The 18139-nt window shown below is 53.2% G+C and overlaps 2 protein-coding genes across 3 annotated transcripts in view; one reads left to right on the top strand and one right to left on the bottom strand.

The window, feature by feature from the left end:
• Nucleotides 1-377: 377 nt before the first annotated feature.
• Nucleotides 378-2499, top strand: FZD9 (frizzled class receptor 9). Its single transcript, XM_015881040.2, has 2 exons — nt 378-2151; nt 2258-2499. Exon 1 carries the CDS (start codon nt 393-395, stop codon nt 2142-2144), a length of 1752 nt encoding a protein of 583 aa, XP_015736526.1. The 5' UTR covers nt 378-392; the 3' UTR covers nt 2145-2151; nt 2258-2499.
• Nucleotides 2500-5199: 2700 nt separating this feature from the next.
• Nucleotides 5200-18139, bottom strand: part of BAZ1B (bromodomain adjacent to zinc finger domain 1B) — a 32751-nt gene continuing 19811 nt past the window's right edge. The window contains exons 13-19 of one of the 2 annotated variants that reach the window (XM_015880840.2): nt 17650-17835; nt 15390-15537; nt 13806-13953; nt 11863-11981; nt 9453-9604; nt 7730-7833; nt 5200-7247 (exon numbers count right to left, since the gene is read on the bottom strand). In XM_015880840.2, the coding sequence (XP_015736326.1) occupies nt 6881-7247; nt 7730-7833; nt 9453-9604; nt 11863-11981; nt 13806-13953; nt 15390-15537; nt 17650-17835 (1224 nt within the window). In that variant the 3' untranslated portion in view covers nt 5200-6880. Of the gene's footprint in view, nt 7248-7729; nt 7856-9452; nt 9605-11862; nt 11982-13805; nt 13954-15389; nt 15538-17649; nt 17836-18139 lie in introns of both variants that reach the window. The other variant, XR_001558990.1, reaches the window with a different exon arrangement.

The raw sequence follows: 18139 nt of genomic DNA, 5'->3' as shown, positions 1-18139 counted from the left end.
CATCCCATCCCATCCCAATCTCCATCCCATCCCATCCATCCCATCCCATCCCATCCCATCCCATCCCATCCCATCCCATCCCATCCCATCCATCCCATCCCATCCCATCCCATCCCATCCCATCCGCCGGGGGGCTCCTCTCGGAGTCCCGGCCCCGCCCCGGTCCCGCCCCGGGGGCGTGTCGTCGGTGCGCGGGGCGGGCGCGGTGCCGGGCGGTCTCGGTGCCGGTCGGGGCCGGTGGCGGCGCGGGGCCGCATGGATCGTTGCGCGGCTGCGGAGCGCGGCGGGCGCTGCCCCGTTGCGGGGCCGCCGCGGGGCGCGTGGGGGGCGCGGGGCCGCTCGGGGGCGCGGTGGGGCCGGGCCATGGCGGCGCTGTAGCCGCGGGTCGGGCCATGGCGGCGCTGCGGCTGCGGCTCGCGCTGTCGGTGCTGTGGCACTTGGCCGCCGCCGGCCGCGGGCTGGAGCTGGGCGCGCTGGAGGCGGCGCGGGGCCGGGCGGCGCGGTGCCAGCCCGTGGACATCCCCATGTGCCGCGGCATCGGGTACAACCTGACCCGGATGCCCAACCTGCTGGGCCACGAGAGCCAGCGCGAGGCCGCCCTGAAGCTGCACGAGTTCGCGCCGCTGGTGGAGTACGGCTGCCACGTCCACCTGCGCTTCTTCCTCTGCTCGCTCTACGCGCCCATGTGCACCGACCAGGTGAGCGCCAGCATCCCCGCCTGCCGGCCCATGTGCGAGCAGGCGCGGCACAAGTGCGTCCCCATCATGGAGCAGTTCAACTTCGGCTGGCCCGAGTCGCTCGACTGCGGCCGCCTGCCCACCAAGAACGACCCCAACGCGCTCTGCATGGAGGCCCCCGAGAACGCGTCGGCCGCGGAGCCGCACCGCGGGCAGGGGATGCTGCCGGTCGCGCCCCGCCCGTGGCCGCCGGGCTCCGCCGAGAGCAGCGGCCCCGACGGGCCGGGAGCCTGCGCCAACCCCGACAAGTTCCAGTACGTGGAGAAGAGCCTGTCCTGCGCCCCCCGCTGCTCGCCCGGCGTGGACGTGTACTGGTCCCGCCGGGACAAGGACTTCGCCTTCGTCTGGATGGCCGTGTGGTCCACGCTCTGCTTCGTCTCCACCGCCTTCACCGTGCTCACCTTCCTGCTGGACCCGCACCGCTTCCAGTACCCCGAGAGACCCATCATCTTCCTCTCCATGTGCTACAACGTCTACTCCGTGGCCTTCATCATCCGCTCGGTGGCGGGGGCTGAGAACATCGCCTGCGACCGGGAGAACGGCGAACTCTACATCATCCAGGAGGGGCTGGAGAGCACGGGCTGCACCATCGTCTTCCTCATCCTCTACTACTTCGGCATGGCCAGCTCCCTCTGGTGGGTCGTGCTCACCCTCACCTGGTTCCTGGCCGCCGGTAAGAAGTGGGGGCACGAGGCCATCGAGGCGCACAGCAGCTATTTCCACATGGCCGCCTGGGGCATCCCGGCCATGAAGACCATCGTCATCCTCACCATGCGGAAGGTGGCGGGGGACGAGCTGACGGGGCTGTGCTACGTGGGCAGCATGGACGTCAGCGCTCTGACCGGCTTCGTCCTCATCCCGCTCTCCTGCTACCTGGTGGTGGGCACCTCCTTCATCCTCACCGGCTTCGTCGCCCTCTTCCACATCCGGAAGATCATGAAGACGGGCGGCACCAAGACAGAGAAGCTGGAGAAGCTGATGGTGCGCATCGGGGTCTTCAGCGTCCTCTACACGGTCCCTGCCACCATCGTCATTGCCTGCTACTTCTACGAGCGTCTCAACGTGGATTATTGGAACCTCCGTGCCCTGGAGCGCGGCTGCATCCCGCTGCCCAACCGACGTGCAGCCAACTGCTCTCTGGACACCTCAGTGCCCACCGTGGCCGTCTTTATGCTGAAGATTTTCATGTCCTTGGTGGTGGGCATCACCAGCGGGGTGTGGGTCTGGAGCTCCAAGACGTTGCAGACCTGGCAGAGCCTGTGCAACAGGAAGCTGGGAGTGAGGACGAGGGGCAAGCCCTGCAGTGGGGTGAGCTGCGGTGGGGTGCACTGCCACTATAAGGCACCCACTGTCATGCTGCATATGACCAAGACGGACCCGTATCTGGACAACCCGACTCACGTCTAATGTGGGGCTGCTGTGGGGCGGGGTGGGGGGCACGGGGGTGTGAGCTGCCTGCCGCATTGTGAGCTGCCCACTGCAGTGCCCAGCCAGGCACTCACACCCCTGTGCCCCCCACCCTGCCCCCAATAGCTGTCTGCTTTTCCTAGGAATCATCCTGTTGTTGCTGTTGCCAAATCCAATGACTGTTCTAACGCTTTTATTGGGGGGCGGCTGGGGCTGGAGCAGCAGGAAAAGGGGAATAATCCAGTTTGTGTTTATTTAATTCTGTAATTTATTTTAGATTTTTTGTTTTTTTTAATCATTAGCTGCGAGGAATGGAAAACAAACAATAAACCCCTGGATGTGTTATTCCAAATGAGCCTCGTGCTGTGTGCAGGGTTGTGTGGGCAGCATGTGGGGCTGGCTGGGCAGCGGGGAGTATCCTTAACCCCAGTGCTGCACCCCAGCACAGATCCTTGTGTGGTGGATAATGTTTTCTGTTCAGTGCTCAGTGGTGTTGGTTGGAGCTGTGGGGCTGCTGTGCCATTGGGATGGTGCAGGGCCATGAGCCCAGTGCTGGGCTGGGGGACGGGGTTTGGGCTCGTTGTGCCAGGCAGCAGCACAAGGTGCAGGTCATGGAAACTTCTGGGCAGCTTTATTTATCCCCTGCTCCGGTTACAATCCCATCTCGCCTTCCCCATTGTCCCAGGGGAAACTCAACCCTCAGCTGGTGCTGCTGGGCTGGGGTGGGAGCTGTGCGGCTCCTGGGGCTGTGGGGTGTCTGTGCCCGGCTGCAGCCTATGGGTTCCCAGTGACAATGGGGAGAGCTGGGCCCAGCCCCACAGCGGGTGAGGGTTGTTGAACGGGATGGAAGCCTGTGTCCTTTCATTTCTGGCTGATGAGCAGCACGTGGCCTGATTGTCCATCACCTGTGAGCAGCCTCAGCACACACAGGATGGTGCCCACCAGCCCCATTAGGAGCTGGGGGCTCAGTGTGCAGCCTACGGGGCTGTGTCCTCTGTGTGTCCCCGGCTCCAGCTGCTGCCCCGGCACATCCCCACCCAGCGCCCTGTGCTGCTCCCAGCTCAGCGGGGCCCCACAGACACACGGTGTGGGGCCGGAGGAGTCACAGAGCTCTGCTGAGGGCACTGCAGCACCAGGGGCTGCGGGGGGGCAATAGCGGAGACCCAGGGTGTGAGCGCAGCCCAACCCAGCAGGGATGTGAGTGGGGCTGTGTGCGCTGCTGTGATTGATGCTGGGAAGCTAAAAAAGGACTTTTAGTCCGTCCTCCGCCATCCCTGGGGGTGTCGGGACATTGGGACAAGTTTAGTGACAGATCTAAGGAATCTGCTGCTCCCCAGGAGCGGTGCTGGCAGCAGTGAACAGTGCAGAGCACAGCACAGCACAGCACAGCACAGCACAGCACAGCACAGAGCAGAGCACAACACACAGCACAGTGCAGAGCACAGCACACAGCACCCAGCACAGCACAGCACAGCACAGCACAGAGCACAGCGCAGAGCACAGCACAGCACAGAGCACACACAACACAGTGCAGAGCACAACACACAGCACAGCACACAGCAGGAGGCAGCCCGGCGGGGCAGCAGCGGGCGCACAGCGCTGTACAGCTGTGGCAGCACCGCATCCACCGTTGCCCAGCGATGCTGCTGCCGGCCCGTGGCACCGTGTGACGGTCTGTGCTGGGCCGAGGGGCTGCGGCCTCCCGGGTCCCCCTGCTGCCATGGGGGGGCGGTGCGGGCAGATAACGGGGCTGAGCCCAGGGCTGGGAGAGTCAATATTGGCTCAGGGATTGACTCCAAAGTCCGGCGCAGGGCGGGCAGGAGCTGCTCACTTGGGCCGCAGCTGGTGACAGCGATGAGCCCCAGGCACCGGCCCCACGGCCAAGGCCGCTGTGGGGCTGAGCCCCGAGCTGCACTGAGCCCCAAACGCGCTGAGCACAGACACGGCAGCGATGGTTCCGTGCTCACACTTACATCCCTGCGGTGCCCCCGGCTCCTGCTCGGCTCACGGAGCCCACGGACACTCTGCCCTTGAGCAGCCGCCCCGTGCCAAGTCCCGCTGCCCCGCAGATAAGCGCATCCTGCCGGGCTCGGCTCCCGGCCGCCCCCTGCCCGCTGTCAGCCCCGCCCGGCTCCTCTGCAGCCCCGCCGGGTCCCGGTCCCGGCGCTGCAGCGGGTGCAGCGGGTGCCACGGCCGCCCACCAGGCAGGGCCGGCTATTTATAGGGTCTCACGGGGCGGTAATGCCATGCAGGGCTGCTATAAAAAGCAGGGCCCCAAAAAGGTCTCGCAGCAGATGCTGGTGTGAGGTCCCCACACCGAGGCCTGGAAACATCCCAGCCCGAGTCGCCCTGCTCACACCCAGCAATGAACCAACCCGCTGCTCACAGCACGGGATGAGGTTTCTCTGCATAAATAAAGAACATTTGTCCATTCCCCGCAGTGTCGAAGCCCCCAGACCCACCGTGGCTCCTCAGCCCCAACTGCCTGATCCCACCGGAGCTCAGAGCTGCCGTCAGTGCCCCGACATGACGGCGCTGCCCTGGAAAGCATCAACCTCTTGTTCCCGCAGCACTGGGAGAAGTGCAGGACAACCCCGGTAACACCTTCACTGCAGAGCTGCCGGGTGCACATCGGCACCAGCTCCTTCCCCTGGAGCTCAGCAGAGCAGCATCCCATAGGGGATCTGATGGCTGTATGGTCACACACACACAGAATGGGCCTTGGCCACCTCAGAACTGCAGCTAACACAGCTGTGGCTGCACAATGCCAGCACAGAGCACACAGCTCCACGGCTGCACATCAACCTGCTGCTCAGTGCAGCTGAGACGGGCTTTGTGTGGATGTGGCCCCATCGCAGCCATCCCCACTGCCTGGAGCAGAGGCAGCGACTGGAGCCCCGCGGCCCGAGCAGTTCAGCCCACAGGTGTGTGGTGAGAGCTGTAAGCTGACCTGGCACAGCTCCGTGCTCCTCTGGCCTTTCGGTGGCTGCTCCAGGCGTGAGGCCGCGGTGCTGCACAAGCAGATGCTACCAGGAGGGACGCGCTGCGAGCCACCTTTACAAACACAAGTACATAATGTTTATTTTTAATTCTCCAACTTATTACAAGTACAGCCCTTGGCAGAAACCCCCCTCCCCCCACAATGACATTTATCTTTAAAAAACGTACAGTTCCAAAGGTTTCACTGTGTCGGACCTGCAGAAAATGTTCTCTATGAACAGGACAGAAATGGCCTCTGATGGGGACGTGCGAGATACAAACGTCAGTGCTGTTCTGTGGGGTGGGGGCTGAGGCTGGGGGGGGGTGGCTGGAAATGTGTCTTGTCTTCAGCAGCCCAGAACTGAAACAAATACCTGCTAACAAAACAATAAACCAAAAACTTCACAAACTGGGCTGCAGCTTCTCACTGAGGACCCTTTAAATCTCTAATCACAGGAGCTGCAACAGCTGCTTTTGTTTCGCCGTGTCACAAAGGCAGGATGGAGCAGCCCTGTGGGTAGTTTGTTCCAAACTGCACAACTCTGTAATAAAAAGTTCAAGCCCTGATTGCATGATCAAAATCTGTCATGATGGAGAGGTGATTAGACAACGCTCTGTTCTCACGTGGCAGAGCCCAGCGCTGGCCATGCGGGATGGCCCTGCAGCACCTGGGGGCACGAGGGAGGTGAGCTAAGGGAGGTGTGACTACAGGAGATGAGAGCAGGGCTGGAGGGGCTGGGGACCCTCACGGGTGCCCCACTGTGACTCCAGCTACTGATAGGAAAACGAGTGTTCGGAGGGGGAAAATATACAGCAAACACCATTCGATATAAACTGTACATGTGCCAAAGCAAGACAACAGTATCTTACAGGTGTTTTTTATACAAGATCACAGCTAGAAACGAGCCACCTTTAATTACTAGAAAATTAATTTAAAAAGTTAAACAGAACATGTTTCTGCTGCTCCCCCTTCAGCTCCCCGGAGGGTGTGCAGAAAACCACCATGATGCTTCTGGCACTCGGTTCATCCAAATGGCTACGACTGTGTGTGCTGGTCAAGGTGAGCAGGGAAACCTACAGCCTACGCTGCCACCTCCACACAGAGCTGAGCTCGGAAGACCTCCCTGGAGCACAACGCCAGAGATCGCTCCCCGAGAAGAGAGAGGGGAAAAGCGAGAGCACCTCCAAGCCAATTGCATTAGGATGCTGGTGAAAGCTGTGTCTCCATAAACATTAAGTGCTTGCTCGCTACGCAGCCCTTCAGCGGGGGTTCAAAATTAACACCATATAAATATATACATACAAGAACTAGCAGCCCGTTGGCCTGGTCGCACCCAGTCTGTCTGTGGAGCAACACGATCCCTCCCTGCACGGCTCGGGGTCCATCTCACAGTGCAGGCAGTAGATCCTGAGGCAGCGGCAGGGCTGGAGCTGGAGGCCTCGTGCTCCCCTGCCCAGTCAGGCTTTGGCCAGGCCTTTCCTTTGCCCTCCCACCTTCCCCTCCTGGAAGGACAGACACGTACGATCTCTGCATAATCTGTAGGAAGCAGTTACGTCATCTCTGCCCGCTCAATGGATGACAAAACATTTGAGGAAACTGCAGAAAACTTAAAGTTAGGATGGGCCAAAGGAAAGGCTGGATTAATAGCGAAGTGCCCTGCTGTTTAACTCCCTCCAGACAACCCACCCTGCTGCCCAGCAGCACCTGGCCTGCTCCAGCTCTGGCTCTCCCCCTAGTCCCCCCCCCCAGCCATCCCTCACTTCTTCCTTCTCCGCCCCCGGGAATGTTCGAGGGGCTCTGACTCACTGTCCCCTTCCTGCTCCTCCAGCCCCTGGCAGCCAGCAGGGAGCTTCTTGCGTTTTCTGCGTGCATAGGTGTGGCCGGGCAGGTGCTTGTGCACCATGTCAATCAAACACTGTTCCGTCTTCTCCAGGCAGGACAGGATGTGACTCCCGTTCTGGTTGTAGCGCTCGGCGTTGGAGAACACCTGCTTCATGTCAGAGAGGAACTCCTGCACTGAGCGGTAGTTGCCACAAGAGCACTTGCTCTGCATAGTCTGGAAGTCCATGGGGTTGCTGATGACCTCACAGTAATCTTCGGCTTCCTCTGTGGTCACTGGCTCCCTGATGGATGAAGAGCCACAAAGAAGAAAATGACGAGCCCTGGCACTGCACGGTGCAGAGCCCCAACCCACACCCCAGCACAGTGCCACAGCAAACCCAAGTATCTCGGCAGCAGCAGACACGTCAACCCTGCACTGGGCACAGAACTGATGACAGGAAGGAGCGGTACAGGGACCAGTACACAGCAGCTATGGCTGTATGCAGCACTGCCTGCAAACTCTGGGGGCTGCTGCAAACTGATCCCATCCTCCTGCCCTTGTCCCACAACCAACCACGCTCTGCTATCCTGCACCAGAGGGAGCCCAGGTCTCCAGTCCAGCCTAGAACAGAGACCATGGTGCTTTCTAACAGTGCAGATTCGCTCCCTTTCTTCCCAAGTGTAAACCCAGGATTCACAACCAGACAGTGGATCCAGCGGGACCACAGCATGGCATCCCCATACCAACAGTCCTGTGTACACACAGACCACCCCTTCCCCTCACCTGAAGGGCCAGCTGAAGCGGTACTTGATCAGCTTGCTGAGGATTTCCTCACACTTCTGCAGCTCAAGGCTCTGGCGACGTGGTGGCTTCCTTGTCTGAAGGACCTGCCCACACAAAGGAGGGATGCTGTTAAAAGGAGGGGAACCACCATGAGCTTCAGCATTCAGCAGTTTCTAGGGTAAAGCAGCTAGTTCCTAGCAAAGCTTTTCTTTTCAATCCTCTTGCTTACAAGCCAGTGTCTCATGGTGTGGGAATATGCAGAAGTGCTGCAGGAAAAAAAAAGTCAGGTCGTTCAGATGTAGCCATCTTCCACAGTAATCAAAAATGTTCTGCTGTGGGACCTTCGATAGTAACAGTCAAGACATGTGGTGGCACCCTGAGTTACAGAATAGGAGCCCCACAGAGCAGCTCTGATGGGAACAGCTCACAAGCAGCCTCTCTTTTCACTGGGGGCAGCGAGCTTTTTCAAGATAGGTTCAAAGACAACGTGGTCAAAGCAAACAGCCAAAGAATACAGACAGCAAATGCAGAGCATAAATTCCCTCTATGAGCCCCTGGTGGACAGCACGTGAGAGGCAGAGGAGGACAGCACTTGTGTTGCTGTACTGGCAGGCCCATTGCAGAGCCTACTCTGCCATCTTAAATACCAAAGAGCAGCTGATGCCTCCGGCGTTGCAGTCCTGTACACAGAAGTAACACAAGGTCAGTCATTTGCCTGCAGAGCTGTAGGTCAGCCGCCAGCACAGGGAGATCTCCTCAGCTCTGCCCACACAGCTCATGAGGCACCGCTTTGCTGGAGGTATGTCTATGATGGGAAGGATCCAAAGCACATGGAGCCATTCCTGAGCCAGCTTTCATCTCTCTGCAGGACAAACAGTTCGTGGAAGAGCCCTTGACAGTTTTTCAGAGCTCCTGACCCAGCTGTTCCCTACCATTTTTCCCCTCCTGAGTATTTCACTTTGCTGGCTGGGGGAGCCTGTGCTAAGCTTGCTGGTTTGGTTCCCTCTGCTCTGTAACACGGACCAGCCAGAAGGATGCTGCAGATCCAGCAGGCAGCCCGCCCACAACCAGCACAAGAAGCTCAAAGACCGGGATCAAACCGCTCAAGAAGAGTGGCAGGGTACACAAGCAGCACCACCACCACTGCTCAGCAGACAGATGGCAGACAGAGCAGGAGCCTGCACACATCCGCTGCAGCGTGGCCCTCCCCAGGACAACCAGCACAACATGCACAAGATTGCTCTGTTCAGGAACAGAAGGTTTTATTCTTTAAATGTCAAGTGAAACCTAAGCCAGCTGAATTATGTCGTGGAGGTTGGGGAGTGACCATACGCACAACAACTGTCAGAAAACGGCCAAGGCTGGGGAGTGAGGGTCCTACATTGCTGGCATTCTCTGACCGTCCAGGACCTCCTCGATCCCCCCACCTCTCTACAGAGACACATGGATGCTATTTAAAACCCTTTAACAAGCTGCAGGCTGCCTGCTAATCAAGGGGGACAATGTGTGAAAGTGGCTGGGGAAAGATGCCTTGCATATCTCTGCTCCGTGTGCACCGGGCCCTTAAGGATATGCTTCCTTTGTTAACCCACCCCCAGCCCAGCACAGGTTTCACAGCACAATTCAGGGTATTTCTTTGGGAAGGGGAGGGGAGGAAGTGTGACACCTGTTTCGTTTATAACTCATGATGTGAGCAGCCCCCAGGGAGCAATTTGGCTCTTACCAGCTCATCAATGTCTGCGCTGTTGACAGGTGCAGCCTGCTGCCGGGGTCCCCTGGCAGAGTGCAGCGACTGCTTCTTCCTTTGGTGCCTTCCCTGCCTCGAGGAGTACATGGCTGTGCTCTGCTTGCCGCGGGCTGCCTTTCTGGGTCTCACTGAAACACATAAGCCAGTGGCTTAGAGGAATGGGTTAACCTGGAAGCAGAGATCACAAGCCCTTTGCACAGCCATAGCACCAGGCAGCCTCACTCACAGCACAGCAAATACACGGATGATGGCAATGACCCGGCTTTTTGTCACTACCCTCACTCAGCACATGCCCCTGTCAGCTGCGCTCAATACCCTCTCCAGATGAGCTATGCTGGTAATAGCCCACATCCAAAAAAAGGCCACTGCTGTCTGGCAGCAGTTATCTGCCCAAGGGTGGTCACACATGCCAGCCTCCAGCAGCTTCTGTGGGACATCTGGAGGCTTGCAGCTCCTCTGCCCAAGAGCTCTGCTTGCTTTCTGAGTGTTGCAATAAAGGCCTGCAGAATGAAATGCTGAAACCCTGACATTTGTTTTAAATGTGACTGCAACATCCTTTTGGAAAGCACCAGGCGCAGGGACCTGCAGATCTCCTTTGGGTTCCTCAGGGTGCTCTGCCATGTGCTTACAAGTGGCCCACACAGAAGGATAAGCCAGTTGCTAAGCCCCCCTTGAAAAGTGAACTGTGTGCAGAGGGAGTGTCGTGTTACTGCAGCAGGGAGCTGCTCCGCACGCTGCGAGTGGGAAACAATGGGATTTTATTCCCCAAGACAGGAGCTGCTGCATTACGTCCCACAGAAGCGCTCTGCTCGTTTGTGAGTCTGCCTGTCAGAGTGTTACGCCAATGGAAATTTAAGTCTGTCGTTGAAGTCCCCTGTCTTAAGTTTCTCCCTGTATCAGGAGAACATGTAGGTCTTCCTCCCCGGCCAAGCTCCTTCCATCTGGTCATAAAGGTCTGAGCAAGCCGCATCCAGCGCACTGCAGTGCTCCATCTGCAGCCTCTAATCCAGCCCTGCCCAATAAATCATCCTTCCCACCCCCCTGCAGGAGCAGCGTGTGTCAGGGCAGCGGGCCGTCTGCCTGCTGTCACTCCTGCTTGTGTGTCAAGCGTGAGGCATGTGTTAGATGTCTGACAATCCAACATTCTAGGTTATATCCCTCAGGATAAACGCCATGAGGATTAATGGGACTTCTCTATTAAAACAAAAGTTTTCCACAGTGACCTTTCCACATTAATGCTCTTTAAAACCACGGGGTTGCATTTAGTGCTTTATTTTTAGCGACTGTAACTCTTATGCTATTGTTTGGAAACCTTGGCTTTGCTCCTGACTTGGCTGCGCAACATAGGCTGAACATGCTCCAAGTGTGGACATGGATACACCACAGAACAACAAGCAGCACACATATCCAGGGTATCAGCGTACACCCCTGAAACCAGAATAAAGCAGGGGAATCAAGACTGATAGACCCGGATGGAAACCCCTGAAAGAATACAGGATAATCCTTTGGGTCCTGGTCTCTGAATTTCACCATCTGCCCTGGACAGGACAGGCTGAAGCTAATTTTATGTCAGTCAAGGACATTTTGACAGAAAGCAAAAGCTGGCTGTGTGCTGTTCCGAGACTGAGCTGCTCAGTGTACCAAGCTGCCCAAACAAGACAGAGACAAACTCCCTTAAAAACAAGTAGATATGCATACCAGAAATCGCATTGCATACTAGGGTGGATAAGTAGTCATTGATGAGACTAGAAAATGTTATTTTACTCCACTTGGGAGTGAGTCAGCTATGCATCCTGAGTGGTCTCTGTGCACAGCCAACAGGTGCTGGCTGTCCAGGCCCTGCTGCTCTTTGACTACTGTGCCCTCCCATAGGAACCAACAGATGAAGTCCTGGACTGACTGCTTGAAAATGGCCCCTTCTCACTACAAATCCTGCATGTAAGCAGGAAAACCTGCTTACATGTTTACCCAGTAAACCTGCTATGAGCTCATGGCAGGAAGGGAAAAAGCAAGAGTGGTGGGTGGGGTGTTGTGGTCAAAGCTCCAGTTTTCCAAGACACACCACAGGCACAGACTGCTGCTACCAGTTACAGGTAATACTGTTCCCTAACCCTTCCTTGCTGCAGCTACTGCCTAACGGGTGTCTGCAGTGTTCCCAGGAGCTCACTGCAGTTTCAATCTTACAAGCGTTAACTTTGTCACAAAGGGAAGAGAATTCATCCAGCTCCCCAGGGAACACACAATCACAGGCTTCCCTTGTGTGAACCCCCCCGTTTTCCAGTAAGAACCTGTTCCACGAGAAAAAGAACAAGTCTAAATTGGATCAATTCTTTGAAGGCAGAGTCTTAATATTTTCTATTAATTTCCAGCATGGTCAAAGCCTTACGTTTCAATCCAGCGACTTCATAATCTTCTTCTTCCTCGTCTTCTTCCTCAGCATCTGGTTCATCAGAAGCTTCCTCACCTTCTTCACCTTCATCTTCAGCAGAATCCTCTGTATAGTTCCTAGAGCAAGGCAGGTAAACATGTCTGTTGTACCAGGACCTGGGTATGATGAGCCCTGGGCTCCCCATACTGTTTGTTCACACAAAGACTTGCTGACCACATCAGTATGCAAAATAAACATCCTGACTCAAACGAAAGTGATTCAGTGTATTCCCAGAGAACCAAGTTGTAGCTACAGCTCAAAGAACACTTCTTGGACTACAGTTTGAACACCCCCAACAGCTGAATCTGGGCTTTTCCTCCCTTTTTCCCCACTCCTGTTCTAGACAAATTAACCATGTGATAATGGATTTTGACATTGAGGCTGCTGCACAATTACTCCTCCCTAAGAACAAGTGCTGCTGTTTCACCCAGGTTTACAAGCCTGGCAAAGGGAGTTTCACTGTGGTTTTACTTTGGGTTGGTTTTTTTCCCCCCTTTGGCTCCTGCTGGAGTATTTCCCCATTACCACTTTCCATGGTCACTGGAGGAAACAGACCTTGTTTAGTGTTATTCACAGCTAAGCTTCACATATTACTGAGCAAATCATCAGTTCAGACTTCTTATGTGCTGGCATCAAAGCCACAAAGAGCCTGCCCAGGTCAGTTCTAACTTCCCACATGTCTGTTAACGTATTCAAACCATAATAAAAACAGGAAAACGAGGCAGCACACAGGCAGATGGGGACAAAGGCAAAGCTATTGTGGGAGTCTCAGTCCTCTGGAGACAAGGGAGCAGTAAATGGAATAAGAATTAGCTCCCACAGTAGAGCAGGGCATAAGTCTTTGCAGGCCAGAATTTTTTTATTTTTTTTTTCCCCAAACTGAGCTAGGAAGACAAGAGCAGAAAGTAGATAACAAGACAGGTGTTACCCCACCTGATGGCTCTCATCCAGCAGCCAAGCAGCTTGCAGGTGACTCCACCACATCAAAGCAACTACAATCACAAGCTAGAACAGCTGCATTAAAGCCCTGCCATTCTGGAACAAGCCTGATGAACCCTTAAATGGTGCCCCGGGAGTTAAGTAATACTTTTAAGGCTGTGTACCACCTGCACACTGCAAGTTTGTACACCTCCTATTGTGCTGCCACTCTGGATGAGAGGATCTACTGACTGCTTATGCATCAAGTGCTATTTGATAGCTTCACCTTGCTGACAAGCAGGGAGATGCAGCATGCAATTAGCTTACAATATAAGCAGAAAAATACATTTTGCATACATTTAACTTCCAGCCTATAGCTCACAAAGCAATTCAGCTCCTTGCTGTCAGGCAACACCACGCAATTCTTCTGCACAGAACAACTCTGATTGCTCCTCAAATCATATTCTCTCTGCAGTCTATAATCTATCCCACCTTATAAAAGTGCCTATGTTCATCAGGTCAAAAAAGTGCCAAGGCAGCAATTCATTATCTGATTTTTACAAGCACGTAGGGGCTGAGCTGCAGCCTGAAGTAGTTTCTGCTTTAATTAGATGAGGCCACAAGAATAACTTAGCCCAGGGCACTACAGAGTTGCAGTGCTACCCACTACAACCCCATGAAAAAGAAACCCAACTAGTTGCTCAGGTGAACAAAACAGTCCTTAGTGCATACAATTTTGGTTGATGTCTTGTTTATATTTTCACTGCCACACTGAAACTATTTATTAGATGTCATGGGTCAGTGCAACACAACTGTGCTGAACTTAAAAAAAAAAAAATAAATTGCTCTTCCATTGTTCCAGAGACATTGAGTCAATGGGGCTATTCCAGCCCTTTCCAAGGGTTTCTTTTAAAGCTGTTTTGGTCCTTGTGTGGCTAAAAATCTGCACCAGTGACAACTCAAAGGAAAGCAGTGCCACTCACCTGCCCCGGGAGCTGCGCCTGGCAGTGGAAGGCTGACAAGCTGGGCACTGCCATTCTCCATCTGGTATCTCATAGAGCGCCGGCCTCAGGCAGAACAGGTGGAAGGCTTTGTTACACTCGTCACACAGGATCAGCTTGTCATCCTCACCTACAAGAGTGCAACCTACTTGTAACTGAGCGCCACAGCCCTGCACAATTTGTGACACAAGAAGCTGCCACATGGTTAGAGGTCAGAACTCAGCAAGAGAAAGAAAAGAAATACATTTCACCCAGAGAAGGTACCAAACTGGCCACGAGGAAAGGAGCATGCTGCAAAGAGCCCAGCATGCCCTGAGCCCGGCAAGAAGCTAGGAACATAACCATCACAATTCTAGCCTCAATGTGAACAAACAGCACAAAACTCTTCTTTCTACTTAAGGCAGCAAGCCTACAGGAAAAAAAAAAAAGGGCATGCAGCAGAAGTAGCCTTTCTGTGCTCCTCAGTGATGAAAGGTAACATGGACATAGTCCTGAGCCAGCTATTTCCTTTACTGAAAAGAAGCAAAGAGAGCTTGCCAGCATGTCCCTAACATCCCAGTTCCTGAGTTCTGTTAAACCATAATCTGTTAGTCTCAGGTAATCACTGCTACATCTCCCTACAATCCCCTTCTCACCAGGGGACAGGACAGTTTGCACATTAGTTTGGAGGCTCCACAGTGGAGGATGTTGCACCAGTTCAGCTCATTTCTTTACAGAAGTGGACAACACAGCCTCCTGGTAAGCAAAAGCAGCTCAGCTTTCCCTCAGATCTGTCTGCCCTCATTTCCCACTAGTGTTTCAACAAATAGAAAATGAGACCAAAAGCACATGATGTGGCAGAATGTGCTACCAAGCTCTTTTCTCCAGGCTTCCATCCAAAAGGAGAGGTTATGGCAGAACAATTTTTACTCCACTAGAACTAGTACTCAGTTATTGGTAATGCTCTAACTTCCCCCTCCACCTGCAGGATTCTTCATACAGTACACTCCTGTCACCCAGCTTTAACAGAGCAGTGACCAAAGGCAAACAGCTTCATTTCTCTGCTCCCACAAAAGAAACAAAGAGCTTGCTTCTTTCAGCACAGCAAGCAGCTCCACTTCCACTCTAGCCTCAAACCAGCATTTATCCCACTGCTCTCTCTTATTCAGTTACAGGGTGCATTAACCTTCCCAGCCTCTTCTTGCTTGTTCCTTCTGTAAGAAATGGGGTCAACAGACGTGACTTGGAGACCCACAGACCATTCTAACTCATAAATGAAACTGAGCAACGGACAGTGGCACAAATGCTCCCACAGAAGGATTTGGAGACAATCTGTATTCAAGTACCCTGAATATCCAGGGGACAGCAGCACTGCAGTGCTCTGCAACACTTTGTAACAGTTTCATCAGAATGGTTCACTGGAGTCAGGGTCAAACAGTGCTGTGAGATCAATGCTTCTGAGTGTGTAAATCCTGACGGTCAAAACTCAAAATACAGCCAAAGACAGAGTGCTAACAGAGGCACATTGCCTAAGCAAGGCATGGAGAGGTGACAGCACCCAACCGTTACACAGGCAGGAACGCATACCTTTCTTGCGACACACTTTGCATCTGGCATTCTCCGCCGACATATCCCACTTGATACAGGCATCCAGCATCCCAAGCAGCACATGCATACGGGAGAAGGTCTGGGCCTCACGGATTGCTGTCTTCCACTTCTCTGTGGCTGAAGCAACCTGCAGACAGACCTAACAACTTACAAAACAGCACACAGACACAGTTTGTTACAGTCTGAAGACACTTTTACACCCTTTAGCTGGGGCCCTTAATAATCAAAACTCAGCTTTGTATTTCTTTCCTTTACATGGCTGCTGCAGTCCTACTTGTGGTTTATCCATAACCAGCCTCACTGGATCACACAGTTTGTTCATAGTAGCACAGCCCTGCTGCATTTTATGGCCAGGCTGGAACAACCAACATGAACTCCACTAGATTCTTACTCTGAACGTCTAACCCAAATAATCGGCAGGCTAAGAAAATAAAAAGTAGAAATCGAGACTGCAAGATGTGGGATGAAAGTCAGGAGGCAGCTGGCAGCACCGCTTGGGTGTGGGGGATTGGAGCAGCCTGTGCTGCCCTCCAGTGGATACCATAGAAAGGCTCAAGCCCATCAGCAGGAGCCGCCACACACTCCATCCTCCTTGCCAAATTGGACTGTGACATCAACTATGATCAGATGTGACAGCACCAGATATGAAACCTGCCCCTCTTCTGAGAAAGAACGACCTCAGCACGTGTGAAATCACAGAATTAGCTGCAAGTGAGGATGAGAGCCTGAGATTTGTGCTCTGTCTGCACACAGTGAGCTGCATGTGAAACCTCCAACTCAGCTCCAGGGGGTACTAAAAAAATATATTACAGTACATCGGAAATGCACCAGAACAGAGGAGTAATCCAGAGCCACTGCACATCCAACTCTACCATTAATCCTCTGCCTTACAACAATGAGGTGATGGCCTAGACACGACAGGGACATAATAGAGCTCAAGTTAGTGCTCTACCCCAGAAGAATGAAAAAACAAACAGTGAAGTGTCAGATGGGAAAAACCGAGCTCTGCAGCTGACAGCAATTTGGGAGCCAAACAAAACCCAGGGTTTTTTTGTTTTGTTTTGTTTTTTTGCAGAGTTGCACATTCTCCGCCCACTGCATTTGAGGAAGCACAGTGTGTATTAGATGCTTGGAAACACACACAAACTGTTCAAGTAAGCCAACATCCCCATTGCCATTGCTAGCATACAACCTGGAGCCCAAGACATTCCAGACAAATGGAAACCTGCTTTGCCTACTGTGGTAGATTACACAGCATCGTGCTATTTCTTTGTAGAACATTGTTGAGGTGCTTCACATACTGTGTAATTGATTTTCCAAGTAACTGTTCCATGGGTTTTGCTGTTAACACACTGAGTAACTGCTGGGCCAAGACAAATCTGCAAAAGCTGCTGGCACGTTATGCTTAGATTTTTCTCCCCAAGCCTGTGGAATTTCACAGATTTTTTGCCTTGCTTCCCAAGCATCATGAGACTGTGGCATTTCAGCAGGACCATTGTCAGGGGAGTTCCAATTGCCAACTAGGCAAAAATGGAGACTGAAGGAAGTCAAATACCCTCCCATGGGGAAGGGAGCATTCTAGCAGGGAAAACAAACGAACAAAAAAAAAACCCCACAAATATACCAACAGAGGCAGCCTCAGTCATGTTTCAAAAGCAGACTAACAGAAAATTCCTGCTTTGGAAAAGATGGACAAACCTGCAGCTAAGAAGCTTTTGTCTGATATCCTGAGGTGACAGAAATGACTCTCTACCATAACCACCTCTGCAACCATAACTTTGGTTGTGACTCTGGGATGCTGTCTGCCCTCCTTGGGGCACTCCAGTGATATGGTGAGAGCTGCCCCCACCCGGCCCCTTGCAGCCATCCCTGAGCAGCAAGCACAGGGTTCACATGAGAGAACCCAGGTAATCGTAAGCTATTTTGAATTTAAATCCTGCAATATTCAGAAATACTACTGCTCCAGCTGCTTTCTGGAGGAAAGAAGTACTACTCAGGATGTTTCAGTCATACTAGGCACTTTTTCTAACTAAACTAATGTAGTTGAAAACTCTGCAACTGTGAGGGTGAAGCAATGCTACAGAAGCCTGGCCTTGCCATGCCATCAAGTAAGGGAGCAAAGCTCTATGGGTAGAATGCCAAAACTAATCATGATCAAAATGACTTGTTTTTCAGGCAAGTAAGAGTACATTGTTCAAAGACAGAACAAGACTGAAAAGAGCCATGGAGTGAGCAATACCTTAGCTTCTTCTGCCATCTTCTTTTCTTCATCTACCTCTTCAGCCTTGGCAATGTAGTCCTCTCCCTGATGTTTCCTTCTCTTCTGCTTAGGGGCCATGAAGCCTTGCAGAAACTTCTTAATAACACCAGCTTGGAGTGCAATCACACACTCTCCAAAATCCTTTAGGCTCTCTAGTGAGTATACCTGTTAGGAAGAGTATACAATCACTTATCGGTGACATCATCCTTTGCACTGTTCTAGGAGGTTCTGTTCTGCCAATGGATACCTGTGATATTTAATGCAGCGTTACCATGTACCAAGTCCCACACTTGGGTTTTGGAATCAGCACATTACTGCTGTTTCTGCTAGAGTTCACACATAGCTGATGATCACGCATAGCACATGAATGCTTATGTCAGTTCAAAAAAGGGAAAAAAAAAAAAGTAAGATGATTCAGAGGAAAAAAAGGAAAAGTTCTTCCAGAACTTTCTTAGCACTACTTTAACTT

This window comes from Coturnix japonica, chromosome 19 (assembly GCF_001577835.2).
Source record: "Coturnix japonica isolate 7356 chromosome 19, Coturnix japonica 2.1, whole genome shotgun sequence".
Taxonomy (NCBI): domain Eukaryota; kingdom Metazoa; phylum Chordata; class Aves; order Galliformes; family Phasianidae; genus Coturnix; species Coturnix japonica.
This window is presented reverse-complemented; position numbering and strand designations above follow the sequence as displayed.

Bases quoted from the DNA above. Each gene is read 5' to 3' on its own strand.
- FZD9 (XM_015881040.2), top strand. From the start codon at position 393: ATGGCGGCGCTGCGGCTGCGGCTCGCGCTGTCGGTGCTGTGGCACTTG.